Source organism: Elephantulus edwardii, unplaced genomic scaffold (assembly GCF_000299155.1).
Source record: "Elephantulus edwardii isolate Elephantulus edwardi_28Jun2011 unplaced genomic scaffold, EleEdw1.0 scaffold00467, whole genome shotgun sequence".
NCBI classification, from domain to species: Eukaryota; Metazoa; Chordata; class Mammalia; order Macroscelidea; family Macroscelididae; genus Elephantulus; species Elephantulus edwardii.
In genome coordinates, this window is record NW_006400217.1 from 541,065 (window position 1) to 558,736 (window position 17,672).

A 17,672-nucleotide genomic window follows, 5' to 3' on the forward strand; every position below is an offset into this window, starting at 1 on the left:
ATCCTGATGCTGCCAATTGGTCCAGTGGTGAGAATCTTTGTCTTCTTGATATTGAGCCTCAATCGATATAGAAGGCTGCAATCCTTGACCCTCTGCAGCAAATGCTTCAGGTCCTCCTCAGTTTCAGCAAGCAGGGTTGTGTCATCTCATTTCTCCTCATAGAGCCCAGCCTCCTGGATGATCTGTTCTGCATAGAGGTTGAAAAGGTATGGAGACAGGACACATCCCTGGCGTACGCACTTCCCAATTTTGAACCATGCAGTGTTTCCTTGCTCTGTTCTGACGACTACCTCTTGGTCCAAGTGTAGGTTTTGCATTAGCACAATCAAGTGTTCTGGGATTCCCATTTTTCTCAGAGTCAGCCACAGTTTGTTATGATCCACACAGTCAAACGCCTTTACATAATCAATGAAACACAGATAGACATTCCTCTGGTATTCTTTGCTTTCAGGTAAGATCCATCTAACATTAGCTACAATATCTCTAGTACCACGACCCCTTCTAAATCCAGCTTGGATTTCTGGCAGTTCTCTGTTGATGTGTTCCAGTAGTTTTCATCAGACTTCAACAACAACAACCAAGCATAGGCAATAGTGAAGGAACCTTTTTCAAGATGAAAAATGTGTGAAAGTATGTGAACAAAGGATTAAAAGCCAGCTATGCCATTCATTGATTATTATTAATATAAGCACGTTGTAGATTGAACTGTGCCCTAGGTCCCCTTCTCACTCCCATTTTTAAAAAAATAAATTAATTAATAAGAGAATGCCTAAGGCCTCAGGGAACTACAAACAAGGAAAGAAAGATTGCCCCCAGTAATGCGATAAATTTGGACTCTATTTCCTAAACATGAGAAAATAAATTTCTGTCTTCAGAGCCAGCTAGCTATGCATTACTACATTATTTTAATAGAATCTGATACCAAAGAGTGGGGGTGCTGCTTTAACAAGTATCTATAACGTGGATGCTGCTTTAATAGGAGGACAATGGGTAGAAAGCAGGTAAGTTTTGATGTTCTTTAAAGAACTGACATTAGCTTGCACATATTCTTGGTAGAATGCTGCATATTAAAGGCAATTATACCCATCTACCTATGGTAAAAGAGGAGAAAATGGAAGATTTCTACCAACTTTTGCAATCAGAAATTGATCGAATATGCAATCAAGATGCATTGATAATAATGTGCGACTAGAATGCAAAAGTTGAAACAGGGAAGAAGGATCAGTAGCTGGAAAATATGGACTCGGTGACAGAATGAGGCTGGGGATAGAATGATGGAATTCTGCACATTCAATTATTTATTCATTGCAAGTACCTTTTATAAGAAACACTAATGCAGGCTATACACATGGATTTTACCTGATAGTAAGCATAGTAATCAAATAGATTACATTTGCGGAAAGACTCACTGGAAAAGCTCAATAACAGGTGTGAAAACCAGGCCAGGTGCTGACTGTGGGACAGACCACGAACTACTCATATGCAAGTTCAATCTGAAGTTTAAGAAAATTAAATCAAATCCACAGGAACCAAAATTTGACCTTAATTCTGTCCCACTCTAATTTCAAAACCATCTTAGGAACAGGTTTGAGGTCATGAGCACCAATAAGCATAGCCCAAATGAGATTTGGGAGGGTATCAAGAATATCATCCATGAAGAATGCAAAAGATCATTACAAATGCTGAAGTGGAAAAAAAGACCAAGATGGATGTCAGATGAGACTCTGAATGTTGCGTAAAAGCGCTGAGAAGCCAAAGCTAAAGGAAGACATCAAAGAGCTGAACAGAAAATTTCAAATGGCAGGTCAGGACAAATGTGCAGAGAGCTGGAATCAGAAAAATCAAATCCGCTCAGCGTTTCCTATGCTGAAGGAATTGAAAAACAAATTCAAGCCACGAGTGGCAATAGTTAAGGATGCTTTGGGTAGTATGTTAAATGATCTAAGAAGCATTAAAAGATGGAAGGAGTACACAGAGTCACTGTATCAGCAGAAATTGGCTGACACAGAAGAATTTCATGAAATAACTTATGAACAAGAGCCTGTGGTGATGAAGGAGGAAGTTCAAGTTGCTCTGAAAGAAATGGTAAAAAACAAGACTCCAGGAGTTGACAGCATACAAATTGACATATTTCAACAAACAAATGCTGTCCTGGATATGCTCAGTAAGTTGTGCCAAGAAATCTGGAGGACAGCCACCTCGCCAATTGACTGGAAAAGACCAACATTTGTTCCCATTCCAAAGAAAGGTGACCTGACAGATTGTGGAAATTACCGAACAATATCATTACTATCACATGCAAGCATGATTCTGCTGAAAATTATCCAAAAATGCCTGGAGCAATATGTCAGCAGAAAACTGCCAGATATGCAGGCTGGATTTAGAAGAGGTCGTGGTACTAGGGATATTATATTAGCAGAAAATAGAGTACCAGAGGAATGTCTATCTGTGCTTCATTGACTGTGCAAAGGCTTCTGACTGTGTGGATCACAACAAGCTACAGAATTCCAGAACATTTGATTGTGCTTATGCAAAACCTATACTTGGACCAGGAGGCAGTTGTCAGAACAGAGCAAGGAGACACTACATGCTTCAAAATCAGAAAGGAGTCCACCAGGGATGTATTCTGTCTCCATACCTTTTCAATTTGTATGCAGAACAGATCACCCAGGATGCTGGGCTGTCAGAGGAGTAATGTGGCATCAGGATTGGTGGAAGACTGATCAACAACCTGCGTTATGCAGATGACACAACCCTGCTTGCTGAAACCAAGGAGGACCTGAAGTGCTTGCTGCAGAGGGTCAAGGACTTTAGCCTTCAATACGGATTGAAGCTCAACATCAAGAAAACAAAGATTCTCACCACTGGACCAATTGGCAGCATCAGTATGGATGGTGAAGAGATTGAGATAGTTATCATTTTTTAGTTTGCTTGGCTCCAGAGTCAACACTCTTAGTACCAGCAGCAAGGAAATCAAGAAATGAATTGCACTGGGAAAGTCAGCTGTCAGGGATCTCTCCAGAGTACTGAAAAGCAGCAATGTCAGGCTGGAAACTAAGGTGTGACTCATCCAGACTATAGTCTTCGCAATTACATGCTATGCATTGGACAGTTGGACAGTGACTAGGGATGATAAAAAGAGAATTGATGCCTTTGATCTGTGGTGCTGGAGAAGAATATTGAATATATCATGGATTGCTTGGAGAACAAACAGGTTTGTCCTGGAGAGGGTGAAGCCAAGCTGCTCCTTGGAGTCAAGGATTCTGAAGCTTTGTCTGACATATTTTGGGGATGCTGCAAGGAGGAAGTGGTCCTTGGAGAGGGACATCCTGTTTGGGAGAATGGATGGACAGCGCAGGAGAAGAAGACCCTCGATGAGATGGATCGATTCGGTGATTTGGGGTGGTGGAAGTGTGTCAGAGACGGTGAGGTTGACACAGGATACAGCAGGGTTTAGGTCTCTTGTACATAGGGACGTTGTGAGTTGCAAGCGACTCAACAGCACATAACATCACCTCCTATGGTCAACTGATTTTTAACAAGGAGAGGAAATCAGTTAACTGGGGAAATGACAGTCTCTCTAACAAATAGAATTAGTAAAATTGGAAAATCATTTGCAGAAAAGGCAATTTCCAATTTTATCGGGAATGGAAAGAGACCCCAAATCAACAAAATACTACTTAAAAAGAGAAACAAGGCAGGAGTCATCATACTCCATGATCTAAAATAAAATCTCTGGTGGTCATGACTGCATATTAGTATACAGCAGCAGACATACAGATCAATGGAATTGAATTGAGAACCCAGAAATCAGCTCATCTACCTATGGCAAGGAGAGGAAATCAAGTATGTGGGGAAATACAGTCTCTTTAACCAAAAATTTTGGCAAAATTAGAACATCATCTACAGAAAACTCAAAGAAGACCCAAACATCACACCATACACAAAAACCAACTTAAAGTGGGTCAGGGACCTAGAAGTGAAACCAAAAACTATAAAATTCACCAGAAAAAAGCTTGGAAAAACTCTAGAAGCCCTGACAGCATGAAATGACTTCCAAGAATAATGAAAAACCTACAGAGGAGAGAATCAAACAGATGAATGGAACCTTTTAAGAGTCAAATCCTTACACACATCAAAAAACTTATCCAACAGGGCAAGAAGAAAATCCACAGACCAGGGAAAAAACTATTTGGCAATGCCATATCTAATAAGGAATTTACATCTAAAATGTATAGAATACTCCAGCACTTCAATAAGAAAAAGGTAAACAAACCAATAACAAAATGGGCACAGGATATGAACAGACACTTCATCAAAGATTATATTCAGTTGGCAAACAAATTCATGAAGAAATGTTCAAAATGCCTAGCTATCATAGAGATGCAAACAAAAACAACTCTAAGATATCATCTCACCCCAGCAACAACAGCAAAGCTCAACAAGACAACAAAAAACAAATGCTGGCGAGATTGTGGAGAGATGGGAACCCTTACTCACTGCTTGTGGCAGTGTAAAATTGTGCAGCCACTCTGGAAAACGGTCTAATACTTTCTCAAAAAGTTGGAAAGAGACATACCATTTGGCCCAGCTGTTCTAATACTGGGAATATAGCCTAAAGAAACCAGAGCCACAACTCAAACCCATGTTTAATTCTGTGTTATTAACAAGAGCAAAAGAGCTATAAACAATCCAAGTGCCGAACAACAAAGAAATGGATAGGGAAAAATGTGGTAAATTCACACAATGAAATATCATGAAGCACTGAAAAACCAACAAACTCAAAAACCATTACACAGCATGGGGGAGACCAGAGAACACTATGTTAAGTGAAATATCTCAGTTACAACTGGACAAATACTGTATAACACCACTGTTATAAAATAGGACATATTGGGGAGGAGTAGCCTATGGGAAAAGAGTGCATAAATAACAAACACTACAGTAAAACAAAAGCTGGGCATCTAAAGGGTCCATCACACTCCCCGCCCATCTTCCCAGGTAACAATGAAGACGCCAAACGGCGTGGCATTCATTCCGCAGGCCCCGCAGACAGGGTGGAAGTAGAGAAATACCAGAGAAATGTCTGAAAGCAGAGAATACCAGAGGAATGTCTATCTGAGTTTCATTGACTATGCAAAGGCATTTGACTGTGTGGATCACAACAAACTGTGGCTGACTCTGAGAAGAATGGGAATCCCAGAACACTTGATCATGCTAATGTGAAACCTATACTTAGACCAGGAGGCAGTCGTCAGAACAGAGCAAGGGAACACTGCATGGTTCAAAATTGGGAAGGGCGTACGCCAGGGATGCATCCTATGTATCTCCATACCTCTTCAACCTATATGCAGAAAAGATTATCTGGAGGCTGGGCTCTATGAGGAGAAATGTGGGGTCCTGATTGGTGGACGATTTATCAATAATCTGCGTTATGCAGATGACGCAACCCTGCTTGCTGAAAATGAAGAGGACCTGAAGCACCTGCTGCAGAGGGTCAAGGACTGCAGCCTACAATAAGGATTTAGGCTCAATGTGATGAAGACAAAGATTCTCACCACTGGACCAATTGGCAGCATCAGGATGGATGGTGAAGAGATTGAGATTGTACACTGCTTTAGTTTGCTTGGCTCCACAGTCAACACTCTTGGCACCAGTAGCCAGGAAATTAAAAGGCATATTGCCATGGGAAAGTCTGCTGTTAGGGACCTCTCCAAAGTACTGAAGAGCAATGGTGTCTCTCTGGAGACTAAGGTGCGTCTGATACAGACCATGGTCTTCGCAATCACTTGTTATGCATCAGAGAGTTGGACAATGACCAAAGAGGATAGAAGGAGAACTGATGCCTTTGAGCTGTGGTGCTGGAGAAGAGAATTGAGAATACCATGAACTGCTAGGAAAACAAACAGATTTGTCCTGAAAGGGTTAAACCGGGTGGATCCTTGGAGGCAAGGATTCTGAGGCTCCATCTAACATACTTTGGACATGTTGTGAGGAGAGACCGGTCCTTGGAGAGGGACATCATGCTTGGGAGGGTGGAGGGCGCAGGAAGGGAAGGCCCTCTATGAGGTGGATTGATTCAGTGACCGGGATAATCAGGATGGGAGTGTCGGAGACAGTGTGATTGGCACAGGACGGAGCAGAGTTTAGGGCTGTTGTACATAGGGTGGCTATGAGTTGTAAGCGACTCGACAGCACATAACAACAACAACATAGTAAAACAGATGAGGGGAAAGAATTTATTCCAAATACATTTGGAAGGAAATACATTCCAAAAGGAATATATGATTAGTTATTATTCATATCACAACAATCTGGAACAAGGAGTGAAATACTGGGTGGACTGGAGGAGGGGGTGGGAGAAGGAGGCAAGAAAAGTGTGCAACAAAAATGAAAAATTTTAAAAAAAGTTAGCAGGGAGAGGAAAAGAGGAGGGAGGAAAATGTGCAACAATGAATGAATGAAAATTCAACTTTTCTGTAAACTTTTGTTAAAATAACAATAAAACAAAGTTTAAAAAGAAAATAAGGCAATTATGATGAAGGTTAAGAAAGACATGAGAATGCTATAGAAAGTACCCATAGTCTTGAACTGAATGTTGCTAAAAATGTTCTCCCAACAAGGATTTTAAAAATGACTATGTTATTGTAAACTGAAGAAATGGAGGTACTTCTTTTAACGTGGCAAAGAACTTGAATGAATGATCCAAAAATATCTTGTGGAAGGTAGCACTGGTTCAAGTGCTACCTTCCACAAAATATTCTTGTACAGAAAATTTTGGATTATCTGACTGAGGAAAATTCTAAATAAGATCTTAAAAAGGCAGCATGATTTCTTTTTGCTACTTATAGTAAAAGGTACCAACATCCAGGAAATTAAAAAAAAACTAATTGCTTTGGGAAAGTCTGCTGTCAGGGAAATCTCCAGAGTACTGAAGAGCAACAATGTCAGTCTGGAGGTACACTTGATCCAATCCTTGGTCTTGGCAATTATGTACTATGCATCAGAAAGCTGGACAATGACTAGGGATGATCAAAGAAATGATGATACCTTTGAGCTGTGGTGTTGGAGAAAAGTACTGAATATACCCAAGACTGCTAAGAGAACAAACAAGTTCATCCTAAAGAGGGTTAAACCAGGCTGCTCCTTGGAGGCAAGGATTCTGAAGCTTTGTCTGACATACTTTGGACATGTTGCAAGGTGGGATCAGTCCCTGGAGAGGCACATTATGCTTGGGAGGGTGGAGGGACAGCACAGGAGGGGACGATCCTCAATGAGATAAATTGACTCAGTGACTGGAGTAATAGGGGTAGGTGTGTCAGAGACAATAAGGATGGCTCAGGATAGAGCAGGGTTCAGAGCTGTTGTACATGAGTTGCAGGAGACTTGACAGCACATAGCCACAATAACAAAAACAACTTCGTAAAAGGTAAGAGGAAAGAGATATATGTAGCTATAAAATATGGGGGGAGAAGTAAACTATCAGAGATTTTTATTAAAGATTCAAAATATTCTACTGTGAAAACGAAGAGAGCACCTCAGGAATATCTACAGAACATTTCCCCACTATCAAATTGTATACATTTTTCTCTTGATCATATGCTTGCCACAAAACAAATCCCAACAAATAAAAAAGCCAAAATCATATATAGTATCTTTTCTACCTCCATGTCCCAGGTGGAGTCAGCCACCCCCTAGACTGACAGAAGCACCATCTGACTAAGCAACCTTGGGGAATCTGCATCAGGAACACACTTGGAGCAGTGCACGCTGTTGTGGGTATCCTCGGGTCGCCAGTGGCTGTCTATCGTAGGACACACCTTTACGTTTAGCATCAGGTGTACAATGTCCCTACATGGAAAGGTGTATCACTTCTACTAGGGCTGCAGCAGTGCACCATCTCATCTGCTGTCTACCTACACCCGACCACCTAGTCTGGTGCCCAGAGAGATCATGCTCCATGTAAAATGCTGAAGAGCAATGATGTCTGTAGTTACTATAGTTCACTGAGGGTTACAAACAGCCATGAAATACGTGCAAAAGGACTTGGTGGCACCGCTTGAAAACAGGTGAAGAATGCCAAGATGGGTGGTACTGAAAGCAGCCCCAGACTTCCTGGAGCACATATCACCATGAAGGGGAGTTGGAGAAGTTTCAGTTAAACACAAAAAGTTTTGGTGTCCTTGATAGAGTTGCTATGAGTACAGTAAAACCCTTGTATGAGTACAAGGATGTTCCCTTTGGAAACTATTCAAACTTACCTACGTTATGTCTCATATGGGTCACTATGACCCAGGTTAACTGTTTGGAAAGAAGCTATGCTTAACCATTTACCCACCATATGAAATCATGCTTTGCTGTATGTTTTAATTTTTTGTTAATAATTAGCAAGTGTTCGGAAGCTGCTCCACACCATTAGCCTGAGTGAACTCTTGGCCCTCCGGGAATTTACATTTCTTTTTGCTGGTCTTCTCTTGTCACCACATACACAAAGAAAACAGATGTCAGTTTAAAGACCAAGGTGCACCTGATTCAGGTCATGGTCTTCTCAATCACCTGCTATCCATCAGAGAGACGGACAATGAACAACAGAAAAATTGATGCCTTTGAGCTGTGGAGCTGAAAAAGTGTACTGAATAGTCCAGAAACTACCAAAAGAACAAATAGGTTCTGGGAGAGTGAAGTCAGAGTGCTCCATGGAGGCAAAGATGGCAAAGCTTTGTCTTTCATACTTTGAACATGTAGCTAGATGAGGCAATTCCTTAGAAAGAGACATGACACTTCTAAAAATGGAGAGTGAGTAAAGGAGAGGAAGAGCCCCAAGGAGATGGACTGACATAATGACTTCAGCAATGTGTGTCAGAGATGAAGATGGCATTGGATAGGGTATGGTTCAGGTCTGTTCATAGGGTCGCTATCAGTTGTACTCAACAACACTTAACAACAACATACACCCTTTATGTTGGCACACAAGCAGAGTGGAGTGAACCATCTATCTGTACCTGGATGCCCTGTCTACACACTTTTCCTGGACTGACAGAGATATCATCTGAGGACAACAGAAACAAAGTCTAAGGCCAGATACCCTGCAATCTGACAGCCATTTGACTGGTAAAGGAAAAGTCCATGTCCTGGCACCACATCTTGGGCTCCCACTGATGTCTTCAGACACTTCTCAGACTAGTAGAAACTCTGCCATGATTGGTCACACAACTCCACTTATGATGGACTGGCTGAAATACTATTCCAGATTTCCAGCCCACATCCACCCTCCTAAAGTCCTTCCATTTTTGTCTCTTAATTCTTTTTATTTTCCATCCGTTATAAGGCCCCCATCACCAAATTTAATCTGATTCTGCTTTCTCTATTTCAATTTTTCCATTGCCCTTGTCAGTCCTTCCCCCAGCCTTTTTGCCTTTCTATTATGAGTCTACTTTCTTTTGTACCCCTCTCAGCTTTAGTTTATCTTTTACTGACCGACTATTCCTGTTGTTGTTCTCTCCCTTATATATATGGGGTTTGTTTTGGATTTTTTTTTTTCTTACCTGGTAACAGATCGCAAAGCATGCCTCTCCTGCAGCTTTACCACTGAGCAAGAATAAAGACTAGCTCCTACTACACCTGTTCCACTACGGATTGCAACCAACACTGACCCATTGTTCTACATGGACAAAAACCAGAACTGCATACACCTACTTCCTCTATCACACTTGTTTTGGGGTTAGACAACCAGAATTATAGACAACAACCCCAAAATTAACATATTTACCAATATCATTTCGAAATCCACCCAGACATAGAATATAGAAAATAAAACACGTTTTTAGTCTGAAAATATGGAATAGCACTCTGGTGACTTAGTGATAAGGAAGTGTGCTGCCAACCCAGAGGCACAGAGTTAAAAAACTACCAGCTGCTCCTTGGGAGAAGAATGGACAATCTCTTCCCATGCAATTTACTGTCACTAAAAAATTACTGGAGCGTCAACTATGAGTGGGTTTTGAATCAATGTACATAATACACAATTTCTAAAATATAAACCTGAATTTATCCCAACTGAATTTAAAAATCTCTAGATTTAAGGCACTGAACACTAATGACTGAAGGCCACACAAATTGTGGATGGCATCAATAACCTCATCCATAAAGAAAGAAAATGATAAGAATGGGAAGGGAGGGAACTGTGATGATCTAGTGGCAAGAGGATGCACTGCAATTCCAAAGGCACATGGTTCTAATCCACCAGATAGTCCAAGGGGCAATCTCCTCCTGTGCCAGTTGGATCCAATTCAACAGTACACAAGGAAAGGGAAAAAAAATCAATTTAAAAAAATCATGGGAGACTTCAACACACCACTTTTGAAAAAGGGCAAAATAACTAGGAAAAAACTCAACAAACACACAGAAGTAAACTATATAATTAACTAACGTGAGCATTATTTACAACAGTAAAAAGATGGAAGGAAATTTCCAAAAGTCCATAGTTAAACTATGGTATTTTCACGTGATGGACTATTATACAATACCAAGAAATGATAAGGAATTTGTGAAACACTATTCAACATGGATGAATTTAGAGGAAATTACATTGAATGTCAGAAGTTAGTCTCAAAACAAGAATTGTAGTACAAGGGTACTATTATAAAAAGAGAAGGGAAAGATTAACACTGAAAGACTCATTCCTGGATGGTTTCTAGAGATAGGAAAAGAGGGAGAGGGGAGTAAAATAAGTACTTGGGTGAATGGAATGGTAATATACAATGAGGGGTTGTTTAGACATTGAGATTAATTATTATAATCAGTTGTAATTAATGATCAGACCCAACTCAAACTCATTATCATCCAGTTTGAACTGATTTATAGCTGACACTCAAGTGGGTTTTGGGGACCCTTAACAAGATGGCTTGACACTATGACTAATTTGAGGATTAAGTGTATCAAGGATGATGATGATGATGGCACAGGTTAGGGAAGGGTACAGATGATAGGGTTGCTAAGCTATGGGTCGTGGTCGACTCAACAGCTCCAAACATCAACTACTATATAAATCACACAGATTACCCATTTTTCTCCCTTGGAGCTGTTGGTGGATTCAAATAGGCAGAAGTTAAGTCTTTGAGTTACCAGTGCTCCTCCCTATGGACTACAATACCAGTTGTTGTTAGCTGTCACTGAGTGACCCCATGAACAGATAATCTGAACTCTGTCCTATCTTTGTGACATCATCATCTCTGACATACCTGAGCCTACTTTTATTGACCCTCCACCTTTCCAAGCACGATGCCCCTTTGCAAGGAATGTTGTTGTTAAGTTGTTAAGTGTCGTCGAGTTGTAAGTTACTCATAACAACCCTATGAACAAAAGTCCTCAACACTTGTGTGACTTTTATCCTTTCTCCAAGTTCATAGGGTTTCCAGAGGCAAGCTATTACAGAAGTGGATGCCACTCCTGCTTCCAAGCTTGTTTAAACTGAGGAGCTCTACCAAACATTGTCCACCATGGGTAACTATTATCGCATTTGACACATCAGTGTCAGTGTTCAGCTTCACAGTAACCACCAGGAATAGCCCCTGCTAATAACATACCCAAAGTATGTGAGACAAATACTTGCCTCTAAGGAGTTCTTGCTGGCTACACTTTCTCCAAGACATACATATGTGTTCTTTTGGCAGTCCATAGGATATCAGTATTCTTCTCCATTGTTGCTGCTGTTATGTGCCGTTGACTCACTTGCGACTCATTAACGGCCCTATGTACAAAAGCTCTGAACTCTGCTCTATCCTGTGTCAATCCTACTGTCTCTGACACACTTACCCCCATTACCATAGTCACTGAATCAATCCATCTCATCAAGGGTCTTCCTCTCTTGCATTGTCCTTCTCCTAGAACAGTCCCTTCTTGTAGCATGCCCAAAGTATGTCAGACGAGCTTCAGAACCCTTGCTCCAAGGAACAGCCTGGTTTCACCCTCTCTAAGACAAACCTGTTTTTTCTCCTAGTAAGCCATGGTATATTCAATATTCTTTTCCAGCACCACAGCATTAATTCTCCTATCATCCCTAGTCATTGTCCAGCTTTCTGATCCATAGCAAGTAATTGCAAAGACTATGGCTTGGATCACCAGCACCTTAGTCTCCAGACTGATAATGTTGTTCTTCAGTATTCTGAAGAGGTCCCTGACAGTAGACTTCCCCAATACAATTGATCATTTGATTTCCTGGCTGCTGCTATCAACAATGCTGATTATAGAGCAAAGCAAACTGAAGCTGTTAACAATCTCAATCTCATCACCATCTATCATGGTGCTGCCAATTGGCTCAGTTGTGAGAATCTGTGTTCTTGATGCTGAGCTTCAATCCACATTGAAGGCTGCAGTCCTTGACCTTCTGCAACAAGCACTTCACATTTTCCTCAGTTTCAGCAAGCAAGGCTGTATCATCATACCACTATCATTCAAATATTTGCACCAACAACTGAAGCCAAAGAGGAGGAAACAGAAGATTTCTACCAACTTTTGCAGTCAGAAATTGACCAAACATGCAATCAAGACACATTAGTAATAATGGTTGACTTGAATGCAAAAGTTAGGAACAGAGAAGAATTATTATTAATTGGAAAACATGGACTTGGCGATAGAAATGAAATTGGAGATAGAATGATAGAATTCTGTACAATCAATGATTTATTCATTGCAAATAATAACCATAAATGCAGGCTACTATGTATGGATTTCACCTGATGGTATACATAGGAATCAGATCGATTATATCTGGGGAAAGAACTGCTGTCAGAGCTCAGTATTAGCTATGCCAAGTGTTGACTGTGGAACAGACTCACCAACTACTCATATTTAAGTTCAAACTGAAGCTAAAGAAGTCTAAATCAAATACACAGGAACCAAAACTTAACCTTGAATCTATCCCACCTGAATTTCAAAACCATCTCAGAAACGGGCTTGAGGCTCAGCACTAATGAGTGAAGACCAGATGAGCTGTGGGAGGATATCAAGAATATCACCCATGAAGAATGCAAGAGGTCAGTACAAAGACAGAGGAAGAAGACAAGAGCAAGATGGATGTCAGGCAAGACTCTGAATATTGCACTAGAGAGCCAAGAAACCAAAGCAAAGAAAATCAAGAAAATAATGAGCTGAACAGTAGATTTCAAAGGGCAGTGTGGGAAGACAAAGTATTACAATGAAGTGTGCAAAGAGTTAAGAGTCAGAAAATCAAAGGGGCCAAACTCACCCAGCATTTGTTAAGATGAAGGAACTGAAGAACAAATTCAAACCTCCATTTGCAATACTCAAGGATGCTTTGGGCAGAATATTAAATAATCCAGGAAGCATTAAAAGAAGATGGAAGGACTATATAGAGTCACTGCACCTTAAAGGAATTGGCTTACACATAAGAATTTCATGAAACAATGGATGCAAGAGCCTGTGATGATGAAGGAAGAAGTTCAAGCTGCTCTGAAAGAATTGGCAAAAAAAACAAGGCCCCCAGAATTGAAGGCATACTAGTTGACATATTTCAACAAAAAGACACTGCCCTGGAAGAGCTCAGTAAGTTGTGCCAAGAAATCTGGAGAACAAGCACTTGGCCAACTGACTGAAAGAGATATGTTCTGTTCTCATTCCAAAGAGAGGTGACCTGACAGAGTGTGGGAATTATCGAACAGTATCATTAATATTACATGCAAGCTATATCCTGCTAAAAATTATTCAAAAATGACTGGAACAACACATTCATAGAGAACTGCCAGAAGTCCAGGCCAGGTTTATAAGAGGCCATGACACTAGGGATAGTGTAGCTAACATGGGTCTTGGCCGAAAGTGGGGAGAAGCAGAGGAATGTCTATCTGTGTTTCATTGACTATGCAAAGGCATTTGACTGTGTGGATCACAACAAACTGTGGCTAACTCTAAGCAGAATGGGAATCCCAGAACACTTGACTGTGCTTATGTGAAACCTATACTGGGACCAGAAGGCAGCTGTCAGAACAGAGCAAGGAAACACTGCATGGTTCAAAATCGGAAAGGGTGTATGCCAGGGATATATCCTATCTCCAAACCTTTTCAATCTATATACAGAAAATATCATCTGAGAGACTGGGCTCTCTGAGGAGGACTATGGCATCAGGACTGCAGGAAGACCCTTCTCCAGTACCACAACTCAAAGGCATTAATTGTTCTTCAGCCATCTTTTTTCATTATCCAGCTCCCAAATACACAGTGATCGAGAAGACTGTGACATGATTCAAGTGCACCTTCATCTTCAAACTGACATCATGCTCCTCAGTAATATGGAGAGGTCCCTGACAATATATTTGCCCTGTGTAATGCATCTCCTGATATCCCGACTACTCGGACCAATGATGGTGACTGTGGATCCAAGTAAGATGAAATCATTGGCTATCATGATGTCACTTATCAGTCCAGTGGTAAGAATTTTTGTCTTCTTAATGTTGAGATGTAAACCATACTGAAGACTGTATGTAGTCTGATCTTCTGCATCAAGTATTTCAGGTGCTCCTTAATTTTCAGCAAGCAAGGTTGTGCCACCTGCATAATGCCAGGCTGTTAATGCATTTTTCTCTGATCCTGATGCCACAGTCTTCTTCATTAAGTCCAGCTTCTTGAATGATTTGCTCAGCATACAGAATGAATGGATATGAAGAAAGGATACAACATCCCTGACACACACCTTTAGTGATTTTAAACCATACAGTGTTCTCTTGCTGTTCAGATGGTCAACAGCTTCTTGGTCTGGGTAGAGGTTTCGCACTAGCACAATTAAGTGTTCTCAAATTCCCATTCTTCTCAATGTTAGTCATAGTTTGTTATGCTCCACACAGTCAAATGCCCCTCTGAATAGTCAATAAAATACAAACATACATTCTTATTGTATTCTCTGCTTTCTTTCAAGATCTCTGTGGTATCAGCAAGTATATTCCTGGTGCCACGACCTCTTCTAACCCTAGTTTGAACTTCTGGAAGTCCTCTATCAATGTATTGTCCTAGCCGTTATTGGAGCTCCCCATAAAGCTGTTTCACAAGGAAAAAAGATAGGCAATCTCCTCCTGTGTGACTAACTAACTCTGAACACCCAGAGTCAGTTCTGACTCAATGGTATACAACAATGTGGTATGTTAATGTCTATTCTTAGAAAAGTTCTCAGACATTTCACTTACATTAAGACTAATGATTTTTGTTGGTCTTTGGATTTAAAATCTTGAGGGGAGTGATGTCTGGAATTCAGTTTCTTTGATAAGTAATTGTGACTAAAAGCATCATCATTCCAAAAAGCCATGGTTCTAAATGTTTTGTACATATAAAATTAGTGAGTCTCAGAAACTAGAATATAAAACTATACTCTGTAAAGAGAGTCTCAGAAACTTGCCTTAAAAAAAAAAGAAAAACTTGTCTTAGAGGTCACAAAAATAGAATAAAACTGACCTACACTATGTAAGTTAAACCCATGATACAACAGCTTTGGTGCAAAGTTATTGCAAATGAATGAGATGATTATCTTCTGTATGTCCTCAATGTCAACAGATGGTCAATTGTCATTAAGAATGAGTGTCATTAAAATGGGTGACCCTGGAAGACATTATGCTGAATGAAATATCTCAGGCACCAAAGGTCAAATATTGCATAGGGTCACTGTTGTAAAATGGGACTGACATCGGGTTTGAGGGAAGACAAAGAAGGAGGGGAGGAATGATGTAGACTGCATTGAAACAGATGAGGGAGAGAACTGTCTAAAAGGGATATATGATTGGGTATTACTCTCATGACAGAAGTCCAGAATGAAGGCTGCACAGTTTGAGGACTTGGGGGGAGGGACTGCATATCAATGAAAGAGTTTTACTTTTCAAGGAGAAGAGTGAATTGGGGGCGGGGGTAGGCAGGGAGAAAAGTGCAACAATGAATGAATGGACACCCTAAGACTTTGTAAACTTTCATTAAAATTAATTTTTAAAAAGTGCTTCTTTAAAATTAAACTTTTTTTAGACAGAGAAAGAAAATGAAAACTCTATTAAAATTCTTTTAGGATTATTGACTCACGTCTGGTCATTAAAGAACACTCTTCTTTCCAACAAGCAGTACTGGCCTGAGATAGTGCTCTCTCAATTACAGATTCCCCAGGTACTATGTTTTTTTGGCAAGAGGTGATAGAATAATAAATATTACCTGATAAGGAGCTACAGTTTGATATTAGCATCAATTAGTACCCAGTATTCAGTATGTTTCGTCAAAACATTTAAAGGAGAAATTAAATGTGCAATCTCTGAACTATATAGAACAATTGAGAAATTTAGAAAGCAGCTAAAATAAATGTCCTTTGAGAGGGTTCTGAGGATGCATCCTCAACTTTATGCTTCTGTGCAGTTACACTTAGGAGTGCACAGAGAGATATCTGCACAATAAACATTTCTTGGAGTTGGTGTAACAGTAGTTATAATTGATAACCTGAAGAATGAAAACTGCAAAACAAGTGTCCATACACGTATTTTCTTAAATAGGCCTGTTGTTAAGTGCTGTTCAGTTGTAGGCAACTCATAGTGACCCTATAAACAAAAGAACTGACCACTTGTATAATTTTCATCCTTTCTCCAGGTTCATAGGGTTTCCCAAGGCAAGCTATTTTGGAATTGGATGCCACTCCTGCTTCCAAGCTTGTTTTAATCGAGAAGCTATACACTATAAAATGTGCCAGTTAAGTATGTGCCATTTATTCATCTCAGAAATAAAAAATAAAAAAAATTCTGCTCCTGGTGTCAGTATTTTCACTTTCAAAGTACAACAATTTCCTTTTTCACTCTAAATAGCTGAATCATTCACATATTCAGTACAAGACTTATTCCAAGAGCTGTCAGTGTTAAAAAAAAACCCTAAAAACTAGAACATGAAAGAGGACATTAACACGATTCCCGAGCCCCTAGTCCGTATTCCCAGTCCCCGGTCCGCAACTCTGGCCCCCAGCCAACACCTCAGATCCTGGTCCGTGTCCCCAGCCCCCGACCTGCACCCCGGCCCCTGGCCAGAACTCCACCCTAGTCCGCGTCCTCAGCCCTCTGCTCCTGGCCAGCATGCCTGAACCCCGGCTCTGCAACGCAACATGAGGCCTGGGAAGCCCTTGGGGGCTCGAGGGCGCGCACTTGAGACCCTGGGGGTGACCGTGGTTCCCGTGGAAGCGAGGGGACACGGGCCCTGCAGAGGGCGTAGAGGAGACAGGATTCAGCTCATAGAAGGCGCTCACCCAAACAATCCCCGAAGGAAGGAATGGGAGGCTTTGACTCGCTTGTCGGCCTCTGCCATCAGCTGCACTGCCTCACGTTCCTTGCCTGCGTTGTCCATGTCGCCGCCACCAACACTTCCACCAGCCACTCTCACACACAGAGAAAAGCTCCTCCCGCTCAGCCCTCCAAGCTCAAGCGTGCCGCCCGGACTGTCGGGAGTTGTAGTCTGTGGCTTTGTTGGGATGGCACAAGTGAGCGAGGTGTGAACTACCTTTCCCAGGAGCGCGCGGGCCTCCTTCCTGAGGTCTTCGGTTTTTGGATGGGCTGTGACCCGCGGTTAAGTCCTAGAAAAAGAGGTCTCTAATCTTTTGTGGTGGATGACAAAGAGATTGAGAGTGTTCACAGCTTCACTTTGCTCGGCTCCACAGT

At 41.1% G+C, this 17,672-nt stretch overlaps 1 protein-coding gene across 3 annotated transcripts in view; it reads right to left on the reverse strand.

The window, feature by feature from the left end:
* NAPB (N-ethylmaleimide-sensitive factor attachment protein, beta) overlaps positions 1-17,361 on the reverse strand; it is a 98,490-nt gene extending 81,129 nt beyond the window's left edge. For all 3 annotated transcript variants that reach the window (XM_006902899.1, XM_006902897.1, XM_006902898.1), the window contains exon 1: positions 17,264-17,361. In XM_006902899.1, the coding sequence (XP_006902961.1) occupies positions 17,264-17,361 (98 nt within the window). The remainder of the gene's footprint in view (positions 1-17,263) is intronic.
* Between the last annotated feature and the right edge of the window lie 311 nt (positions 17,362-17,672).